Genomic DNA, 12,013 nt, shown 5'->3' with positions numbered 1-12,013 from the left:
AGGATGAAATAATGAAATTTCAAATAACTCACTGAGAAGAGATGTTTTACCAATTTTATGTCAGATATGAAAACATAATGCAGACAGGACAAGTGTAGTAAATATTGTCATTCATGTCCCAGATTCTTGTAATAGAGTGTTTTCTTGAACTAACACCTCTATGTAACATACAGTAATGCAGTTTTTTTTAAGTAATTTATTTAGTATTGTATAATCCTATCAGAATGTTTTAAGGCAACTATTTGGTGATGAATATTTACCATTTACATACTTAAGGAAACCTATCCCACTTAAAACTGCCATGTGGTAGTCCTCTTTCTGGCCTTCATGAGAGAGGCCATAGTTTTGTGTAGGCTGAGGATAGGTCATGGATGATCTATGCACTCTTACCTCCTAATGAGAGAAGACATCCCCTTTATGTTTATGTGGTGCCAGATTCATTATGGGGCCCTCATCCTCACACAGTGCACTGATCTCTCTGGCATAAGATGGAACTTCAGCCTACAGGAAACACTTGAACTCATACTAGCCGATGAATACTGCTGATCTCATTATTTATTATATGTGTGAGAGTGGATTCAAGTGAATATAAATTCCAAGTATTTTGTTACTCAGGAAATATACATTCCCTTGTGATGTGTTTGTATCCATTTCAGTTTAATGAAATCATTTTTACTTCATTTTCAGATGTATTCATTGAGTAAATTATTTTATTTTCATTTTTGTTTCCACTTAATTTGTTCAGAGAGGATGGTTGCTTAGTTGTATTTCCTTTTAAAATAAAAATCAGCACAAATCATCAATCTGAGTTTGTAAAAGCACAATGTTGTTGTTATTATTGAAAGTGCCATGGACATGGATGTGCATGTCTGAAGCCTGGAATTGAGGGTATCAACTCTTTTGACCCTGAATACTGGGGTTATTTCTCATGAAGCCTCATGATTCCAAGTTAACCTAATGCACATTTCATTCTTGACAATGCAATGTTCATTCACTATAGTCTCAAGATATTTCAAGGATGATACTTGCCGAACAATTGCATTGTTGATGTTCAAGGAAGGCCTGCTCAGATGTTTTCGAAACTATAATCAACTTGCTATAGCCAGTTTATCAGTAAGGCTACAGGTTAACACAACTGTATTGCCAGCAAAGTGGATATTATTAATGACACTGCCATTGATCCGGATGCCTAGGTTAACATCCTTGATAGCTTCTTGAACATAGCCCCGGAGTAGATATTAAAAAGGAGAGGGGACAGGACACAGCCCTATTGCATGCCTTTCCATATAGCTATGTCGCCAGTTGTGTCTCCTTCCATTTTGACTTCTGTTTTTGGTTCCAGTAGAGCCCAGTGATGATACACAGATCAGCAGCATCAACACCAGTTGTTTTTAAAATCTCAGTGAATTTTGCACGAGAGATTCAGTTGAAAGCTTTTAGATACTCAATGAAGCATGCATACACATTGACATTCATATCCAGGCATCTCTGAATCAAAGCATTCAAAGAGAAAAAGAGCCTCCTGAGTCTCAGTTTGTTTCTAAAACCACAATGAGCTTGAACAATTTGGTGTTTGCATTTCATGTAGATACGAGTGTAGATAAAAACAGGAGGGCATCATTGTTAATAGGATCACAATAAGTAATCTGTGATATGCAGATGGTTCTGTTCCGCTTGCAGCAAGTGCTGAAGATCCGTAGACATTACTAAACTGTGTGGTCAAACACAGTGCTGCAGCAGGTCTGCATTTAAACATGAAGCATATTTGATCGCAGCTGGGGGGTAATGCAGTTGAAATTAGGTCCCGGATTGAACAGACAAGGACATGGGTGCCCATATGACAGTTTGTAGGGGGGTGGGGGGGGGGGTGGGGGGCAGACCTGGGGTTATGTAGTATTTTTAATATTTTGGAAGTTAAATGGCGACTTGTATTCTGCGGTAGAATAACCCACCATATCCCCTGCCTGTTGGTGGGGGATGGTACTACCACTTCTACATAATTCTGACTTTTAAATTATCTTGAAAGGAAAGCACCTGACTACACTAGATTTTTGCCTTTCCCTGAGAGCTAGAGGGGGGTCTGGGCGCCCTTGGACAAGGACTGTTTTTAAATCAAGCTTTCTTATGAGGGATGTAGTCAGAAACACAGGTAGTAGGGGAAGAGGTTGAAGCCTGCAAGATATCAGGAACAGCTGGTGAGGGAGTTAAATCACACAAGGCCTCTTCCTGACCTGGGAGATAAGTTAAACAGATGGTCTGCATGAATGTTGGATACACTACATTATTTTCTTCTGTGGATTTGATTTCTGGTACAGTCAGAAGCAGTTGAATAAGTTGCAAATTAGCAGATGGAAAAACATAATTTTTTGGCCACTTACATGTTTCCCAAATGAAGGGATATAATGTCAGGTACCGATCTGCTGTGTCTACTCAATGCATGTGTTGCTCTGCTATGCTTACTGATTTCAATTCTTTTCCTGCCAGAGTTAGAAGGTGTTTCAACCCATAACAGCACATTTTAGCAGAATGCATTGTTGAAATCATACTTATTGTTTATTTGTCCTTCCACGCAACAAAGAGCACTTTCCCATCTCATCGAAATATCATCTTGCCTTTATTTAATTGTTTTTTTATAATCCTTAAATTCTTTCTGTTTTGACAGTTGTCCTGCATATTGTTTCATTCATAAACCTAGGTATGCTTTTATAAGCTGAAATACTGTATCATGGAGACTGATTCCACTTGTATTGCATATTTTCAGTTCACATGTATTAGAGGATTCACAAACCTTGCAGACCATTATTCCTTATTTTGTAACCTTTCCTGGATTGTAAACATGAAATCAAGGGTGCCTTCTCCAAACCAACATTCCTTTATCTAGCGACAGTTTTGCTTTGGGATGAGCACAAAAGTGAACTGGTTACTAAGCTGTTCTAGTTTTGACTTAATTTTGTAGAGCTTATTTCCACTATTTTCATAGTGCCTTTTGTCATTGAAATGAAGGAATGGCATTATACTTTTGAACCAGTTCTTAGGTATTATTTTTGAGAAAAATAGAATTTCAAAAGAGGGATCATCTGCCCAGTACATTTTTATATTGGGCTTCCTACTAATACCAGTAATAAACATTAGCCTTGAAAAATGTTTCAGTTTTTGTATCAAAACTGGTTTCCATATCAGCATTACTGATTATTTTGTGAATGGGCATGATGCGGTACTAATTATCTGTTCTGCATGTAGTTTTGTCTAATTACAAACATACATGATAAAATTATCTGTCAAAAATTTATTGATAAATGACATCTCATCTTCACTGTTCTGAACATCAATATATAATCCTGCATTGGCCACGAACTCTGGTAAACTGGGATGATAACTTGGCGACTCGTTAGACACAATTGGTAATGCCATTGTCAGTGCAAAATAAAGAAGTCTGTATTTTCATCTGCACTATCACTGGAATCTAATTCCTAAGATAGTCACCTGAATCTTGTACTTGCAATAACTCTATCACTTGCTCAAGAGATATAAATTGTTTGCTTGCCATGACTAATTGTTGTATCACTCAGCGCCACTTGAATTCCAACCTTGCACTTCAGATACCTTGAGACTGGCACATGTTTATTTAGATCACACAGCCCACAATGCAGAAAAGTACCTCAAGCTTTAGTAAAATGTTCATCTGTCCACTGTTTACTGGCTAATAGATATACTGTGACATCTAACATATTTTTGGCACAAATTCAAATTCGACTAAGCTTGGATACGGTATTTTACACACATGAAACCTAATCCAACTTTTAACTTTTGTGATCAGTGCAGTGACTCATTCTTCATTAGCTGCTTATTGTGTAATTTAAAAGTCTGCTTTGATTCTTTTGTTATCTCTGACGATGACTCCTTTGTCCTACAGATTATCTTCTTACTCATAGGCAAATGGATTTTGCAATTTGTAAAGGTAAACTTCCCATTGTTCTCATGTGAATAAGGTTTTTCATTAGCAGTTAATATTCCACATGCAAACTAGGTATATTGCAACACTTTCTACTATATCAGTAATCTTGTGGTACTGAGGGAATTGCCCATGCAGTTAGGGTCACACAACTGCAAGCTTGCATTCAGGAGATAGCGGGTTCAAATCCCATTGTTGGCAGCCCTGAAGCTGGTTTTCTGTGGTTTCCCATTTTCACACCAGGTAAATGCTGTGACTGTACCTCAATTATGGCTATGGCTGCTTCCTTTCCACTCCCAGTCCTTTCCTACCTCATCGTCGCTGTAAAACCTGTCTATCTCAGTGTGATAAAAAGCAAATTGTAAAACAAAATTATTCATAATCTTATGGCTTTCTGACCTCCAAGTGGGATATGTTCCTCATGAGGAATTTTTGCATATAGTCTGACTCTTCTTTATGTATAATAGTATTGTATCTGTTATCAACAAGACATTTCTTCTCTTCTTACAGCCTGAGTTAGTTGCTAGTGAGTATCAGTTCAACATAGAGGAAGAAGAGGACTCTCAGGATAAGTCTGCTTCAGAATTGGAAGTAGATAGCCCAGCAGTTGTACAGGAAGAGGTGTCTGTGGCAGATGTTGCACAAGAGCTGGAGGAACACATAGAAGATATGTTACCAGAAAAGAAAACATCAGATATTAAAACACTTGAAATTAAATCATCTGCGGAAAAGCTACCCGAAAATCATTCCCCAGAAGTTAGCCCAGAAAACCCACAAGTGGAGCTGAATAAAGCATCAGTAGATAAAGCATCTGAAGAAACTCCTCAGAATGCAGAACAATTATCTCAGTTAAAGAAGAAGTTATTTCCTCTTATCAATTGCTACTTTATGGACGAAGCTGAAATTAAGTGTCTTGAAGGTCTTCCAACTGTTAGTCCCGTTCTGCCTTCTGTCAATAAAGTAAGTTTCTTCCAACTTATGCTATTTGCTTTAAGAAAGTTTATTGAAGTTTAAAATTATAATACAGTAGAAGGTTCATCATGTATTCATTTTGCATATAAAATTACCTGTTTGAACTTTTTTAATATTAACCTGATACCTGCCTTTTATACCAGATAGAACAAATGAAATGAAATGTCGTATGGCTTTTAGTGCCGGGATATCCCAGGACAGGTCTTTCTATTTGACACCCGTAGGCGACCTGCACGTCGTGATGAGGATGAAATGGTGATGAAGACACCACATACACCCAGCCCCCGTGCCATTGGAATTAACCAGTTAAGGTTAAAATCCCCGACCCGGCTGGGAATCGAACCCGGGACCCTCTGAACCGAAGGCCAGTATGCTGACCGTTCAGCCAACGAGTCGGACATAGAACAAATAACAGCTTATCATGGGTTCAGTCAAGACATACTCTATTCAGGCAGGAATGCTGGTAGAAGAGAGTGTGACGTTGCAAGGCCATGCATTTCGATCTCACATCTCTCATTATCCTGAGAACTGAGCTCAGACCACGTGCTCTCGAATTATTCTTAAGTAATTTTATATTTGTGTTTGTGAAAATGCAACAGAAATGTTGTGCTCCAGATTGCAAGTCCAATTATGCTGTAAAAGGTGTTAAAAGGGAATACATACAGCAGTAGTTTTTTGAAAGAAAATGTGTTATACAGTTAGTGGGTTTATTTATCATATGACTTTTAGTGCTGTGAGTGTTAAAGGACATGTTCGGCTTGCCTCGCGCATGTCTTTTTATTTGATGCCCACGGGTACCTGCATGTAGGATGATGATGATTATGATGATGATGATGATGAAGTAGGGAGAGGGTGAAACCCAGTAAAAATATTCTGAGAAAAGATTGGGCTCCTTCGAGGTCGACTATAGCTTGCCTCTTCCTTAAAGCTCGGTAACAGGTATTTTGCTGCCAGCCTCTTTTCTGTTTGATTCATTTCTAATCTTGTCTTTCCTGGTCTTTCGGTCCATTGTTCTGATGAATTCCATTTCTGTTGATTGGATTTTACTATTAGCCTTGTTATGCAGGGTAGATGTTTCAAGTCCATAGGTGAGAAATGAAGTGAAGTAGATATGAAACATGGTCAGTTTTGCTTTCTGGGGTATTTTGATCATTGCACAGTAGATTTCTCTCATGAAAATGAAAATGAGAAACTTTCTGAATCCTGTGTACAACACATGAAATTAGATAAAGCCATTTTCAGGGAAAGGATTAAGAAGTGTTGGGGGTTCCAGGACAAAGAGAAGAAGCAAAAGAAATCTGTCTGGGCAAACGAAATGAGGAGGAAATATAGTGAAAGCATGAAGGAATACTGGAAAGACAGCTGGCCAGGATTGAAGAGAAGAAGAAGAAGATATGAAAGTTTCTGTGCCTTTAAATGAAAACAAGATTAGTTATCAAGAGTTAAGTGATATTCTAGGGCAACTGCTATTGTTACAGATAACTTATGGAACTGTCTGTGACACTTAATAATTCAGTTAAGTGATGAAAACCATGATCCTCCACCTGTAAATACATTAGTGAAAACTGTGAAAGCTAACCTTCAGAATTGAAAAGATGCTCTTATAAAAAATGTCAATGAAATTCTAGCTGACCATCTTGATAACTTATCTGAACAATTTTCCTTAATTTTCACTTCTAAAGACATTAAGGGGAAGTCACCAAACATTTTTGCTCATGTGAAGACTGGAGGTTGGGAATTTTCTGTGTAATGGTAGGCCCTCTTGCCTATCATCAGTGACAATCAAGTGGGAGAAGTTTCATCATAATTCTCATGCTACCACACCCCAAATATATAAACAACTCACTAGTTCTTTAGATATTTCACCAAGTCAGGAGAATGAAAATGACCATTTCTTAAAAGTTGTTGATGAAAAATTAAGTAGGATTAATATATTTCCCTTCAGTGGCAGGTTCAGGCAGACCTCCTGTGCCAGAAAGGTGAGGGTTTTTTTTTTTTTTTTTTGGAGGAAATGATTTATTTTTAGGAAGCAAGGACTGAGCAACAATTATTAAGGGAATTATTCAAGATTAATAAAAACTTACTTTACACTCTATTTACACTTCTTTTATGGTAGGTCTGTGACATGGTTTCATAAAATATTGCTGTTTTAAGAATACTGTCCTTTGACCAATAAATTTTTATTTCAGACTTTTGTATTATTCCCACCAACAACACTAATGCAGTAAACTGCCGAATTTCATAACTGTGCCCTTGCATGTGGAGTTTACTTACAAGTTTTTCAATGCACTTTTAGCATACAAATTTGTTTCGGTCATAATAAAATGTACAACTTCATCCATTAGAAACAGTTCAACAGCCAATCGCACTCACCTGTGATTATGATCCAACCCTAACAACAGGATTTTCCTTAAATGGAATTATATTAGGTTGCCCACTATCCCCTGGTTTACACTTTTTCCACACGAATGTAAGTTCAACATTTTCTACCATCACCTTAGCTTCTGACGTAATATCTTCTTCACTTTCACTAGAAATACTAAGAAGGTCATCATCTGAAGAATCAATAGAATCATTATCACTATTATCAGAATTAGGAGGGTAAGCTGTATAGAAAGAGACAGATGCATAGAAAGCGACAGAAAGGTGAGCCTCAATTGAACTCTAATGATTTGATGTATTTCAAGTATGCCCCTGCAATGTTGAGCGGTCTTTTCCCCATTACAAGTCGATGTACAATTTACGAACTTCATCGTATAGATCTGTATTGATACAGTTACAACTAAGAAACAATATTACGTGAAAATAGATAATTCGTATTTGTAAACTTTAAAGTGTATGCAATTTGCTATTGTAATTTGCTATTTGCCTGTCAAAATGTGTCATTTATTTCATTCAGTGCAGAGTTTAGAGTTATCCCCGGATTCAGTGATAAAGTAAATTCAAGATATAATAATAAATAATATTATTATTCCTTCTTTTATTATTATTATTATTATTATTATTATTATTATTATTATTATTATTATTATTATTATTATTATTATTATTATTATTATTATTATGATTATTATTGAATGTGCACACTTAAGGCAGAGGCTCACTTATGACCTGGTCTAAAATTATAATTCCAAATTATAGCACCACAGTTCACTAAATAAGTCAAAATTCAACCCTGAAAAGAGCCACTTCTTAAGAAAATCTTCTTCCTCTTCACTTTTATTAAATTCTACATTCACTTTATTCCAAAGTAGCTGCAAGGAGAGGGGTGTCTCCTATGGCTTGGAGGAAAAATTTGTCTCCATGTCAGATAGTTTTTTCCCCCGCCAGTGTGGTGAATTGAGCTTTTACGACTCGTCGGGAACTCCATGGGAACCGATAAGTAAAAGAGCATATTTTTCACCCTGTGACTCTGCTATTTGTCCCCCAACCTTAAAAAAGAAAAAAAAAAGTGTTCATTGCTGGAATGACCAAGCCGCAAACAGTAGCAAGATTTTGAAGATTTCGAAAATGTGACCAAAACATCTTTTAGTCATATTTCTTATCATATTTTAATATTTTTTAGGTCATAAATGCTTGCATAATTCTAAAATTTTTAGGTCATAAACATCCAGGCCCAAGTTATTAGCATGCAATACGCATTCATAAGAGTGTACAGAAAAGAACCTCCATGTAAACAGAGCATTCTGTGGTGGTATTGGCACTTTAAGGACAATGGTTGAATGTGTAAGCATAAAAGCATGGGTTGACTAAGTGTGTCTGATGCAGTAGTGGAGAGAGAGAGAGAGAGTTTTGTGCACAATCCACAAAAACTGACTATGTGCAAGTCACGAACTTCAACTTCTGTAAGACTTTGTGATAGCAGATACATTTCAAATCTTACCACATGCAGCCTGCACAACAATTAAAGCCACAAGCCTTTGATTGGAATTCTTTATTAGAATGCATGAAAGATTGAAAGATGAAGTGTTTGTCAGGAATGCCATCTTCAGTGGTTTTCCTTTTATCTGGATACATTAATTTTCACAATATGACAGTGTGGGACTCTGAAAACCTTCATGCAGTTGTGGCACTTGAATGGGGTTTTCTGTTTGCTATCTCAGATAAAGCTGAATGGGCCTTTTTTTTTTTTTTTTTTTTTTTTTTCTCTGAGAGGAATGTGACGGTTGCCTCTTTCTTGGATAGATTGCAGTTATGGTCGTTTCAACAACTTGATGATAATTCCAGGAATTACATCCTTCCCCCATTGGAACTTCACTGTTCATTGTTATCTAAACAATGAGGGTGATTTATCTCTGTTCACTTTGCCTCCCAGGTCCCACACCACTTTTTCCTTTGAGAGTGTATTACAGACTGTGTTTATTACCCCTCTTCCAATAACAATGCTGCTATGATGACCACTACAGGCAGGTGTTACAAAATGTATGAAAAGAACTCGATTACTGCTCAGACGTGTGTCGTTTGACCAAAGGGACACACATAGAAATTTTGAAGTGTCTGAGGAAAGCTTGACGAGTTTATTTTCATGTATCAATCATATTTGTATGGTTAATACTTTGGAAAATTCAGTGTTTTGAAATTGAATAATCATTTTATTTATGTATAGTATGTAAAGTAACCCTGAGAGGCTTTCCAAGTGATTGAAGAAAACATAGATTTTGCGTTGTTTCTATTGTGAGATGACACTACCAAAAAAAAAACCTAAGTATTACAGTCAAAGTATAAGTGAACAGGTTTTGGTCATTGCCAAGAAATTGAAGAAATCTTTGAATGTCCAAAATTGTATTTTGGCAGTCCACTGGACCGAGGAATATGAAGATTTTCGCAACATTACTCGTCTTTTGTCTCAAGCAAAAATGAGTTTAAGATGCTGGGAATACACAACTGAACACAAACCACATTTTAACGAAAATGTTGATTGAAGTTGTGAAAAAAGTGCTGAAGCCATTGTTTTAGGCCTCATGGGGAATGGGGACTTGGCAGCTTGGAAGTAGAATACCATTGAAACTGCAAGGCATTTTGCTAATACTAATATTATTCTTGCAAATGTACGAGATAGTTATCTGAAATAATCATAGTTTTTTCTGACCTACCTACCGAGCTCGATAGCTGCAGTCGCTTAAGTGCGGCCAGTATCCAGTAATCGGGAGATAGTGGGTTCGAGCCCCACTGTCGGCAGCCCTGAAAATGGTTTTCCATGGTTTCCCATTTTCACACCAGGCAAATGCTGGGGCTGTACCTTAATTAAGGCCACGGCCACTTCCTTCCAACTCCTAGGCCTTTCCTATCCCATCGTCGCCATAAGACCTATCTGTGTCGGTGCGACGTAAAGCCCCTAGCATTTTCACACCAGGCAAATGCCGGGGCTGTACCTTAATTAAGGCCACGGCCGCTTCCTTCCAATTCCTAGGCCTTTCCTATCCCATTGTCGCCGTAAGACATATCTGTGTCAGTGCAACGTAAAGCAAATAACAAAAAAAAATAAAAAAATTTCTGACCTACCTGTTGCCATTCAAGGTAGCCTACTGTTGTTGTAGTGGTGATGAAGTAATACTACATGCAAGCCAAGTCAGAATTCTCTTGGAATTCACCATTATCAGAAGATCTCACAAGATAATTTACTAATCGATATGAAGAATTCCATTACTGAGTGAAATAAAGAAACAGCATACGGCTTCAATGGGTGAAATTGAGAGGAACACTGGTCACATCACACTCTCACCAACAAAAGTCTCAATGCCTATGCAGCTGTAACTTACTTGTGAAATAAGATAATATAGTGGAAGTACATTTATTGTTAACAAAGGTATGCACTGCTCCATTGAAGACTAACAGTTCCACAGTTAGGACTCTTGCGTTGCCATATTGGAAGTTGACTTGCATCGTTAACTAGGACACTGTAGAATGTTTTATGATAGAATCTTCCACTGCACTAGCCTGAATGAAAAGTAAAGAGAACTGGGCAACATTTGTACAAAGAAAAATCCAAGAAAACAATAGACTGGCAAATCCTAAGGACTAGAGGCAAGTTTGTGATCTGCATAGTTATTACTCCTCTGAATTGGTGAAATCAGAATGGTAAGAGGGGTCTTGAATGGCTAAAAGTTGTAGAAGGAAACAGGCCATTTGCCTCCAATGGAGATTAAACAGATGGAAGTGTACTGTAGTCTCTACCGAGAGAAAGAACCTGTGAAGAAAAATTTGACTAGAAATATTTAGGATTTGTACATTATCTCAGACAGAAGACTTATTGGATTGAGGGGGAGATCCATGAATACTGACGACATTAAGAAATTCATGCCCAAAACAATAACAAATGTTGAAATTAGTAAAGCTGACCTTAATTCATAGTGCATTACTAGAATCCTTTATTTAAGACAACGGTGCCGTGTTATTGAAGATGCCAGATTGTTGAGGTTAGACAAATCTTACGGTAGCCTATACACATCAAGACAAAAAATAAATATCCAAATTTTTAAGCTTTTGGTACACCCCATTGTTCCCCAAGAAACATGCAGTAATCACTTCACATTATCCTCATTATATAGGAACACAGCTTTTGGACTCAGTTGCAATTAAAATTTTGGATAATTCAAAATCAGAAAGTCATTAACTGCATTCTTCCATAGTGTGTTCAGTGTAAAAGACAAAATGTGATAAATGCAGAAACTGTTTCTGCCTCTTTATCAGTCGACTGCATCAAGGAAGCAGCATATTTTGAGGTTATGGATGTTGATCTTTGAGGACCATTGTTCCTCAAAATCAAAAAATAAAGTTGGGATAATTCTGTGTACAGTACTTATGTTATTACAGAACTATTAATATTTGTAACACTGAAATTTTTCTGTAATCTCTGTGTCTCTTTGTAGCCAGATGTGGGACTAGTTTAATTGGTGCCTAAAAACTGTTCTGAAACCCTAAATACATAGAAAATACAGATGAACTGTGGAATACAGGGAACTGAGAGGAATTTTATCCCTCCCACAGCAAGTTGGCAGGGGGAATAACTGTTGTCAAATTACAGTATTCTGACATATGATGAATTGCTTACTACTATGTGAGACATTGAATCAGTCATATACAATAGAC

General features: G+C 37.1%; 1 protein-coding gene across 1 annotated transcript in view; it reads left to right on the top strand.

Moving 5' to 3' along the window:
* The window catches only part of LOC136876887 (hydrocephalus-inducing protein homolog), a 267,949-nt gene that overhangs the window by 43,118 nt on the left and 212,818 nt on the right, over positions 1-12,013 (top strand). Inside the window, exon 5 of the mRNA XM_067150643.1 lies at positions 4,463-4,912. Coding sequence (XP_067006744.1) covers positions 4,463-4,912 — 450 coding nt within the window. The remainder of the gene's footprint in view (positions 1-4,462; positions 4,913-12,013) is intronic.

This window comes from Anabrus simplex, chromosome 7, assembly GCF_040414725.1.
Source record: "Anabrus simplex isolate iqAnaSimp1 chromosome 7, ASM4041472v1, whole genome shotgun sequence".
Lineage (NCBI taxonomy): Eukaryota > Metazoa > Arthropoda > Insecta > Orthoptera > Tettigoniidae > Anabrus > Anabrus simplex.
Note: the sequence above shows the minus strand (reverse complement) of the source record. Positions and strands in the feature narration are given on the sequence as shown.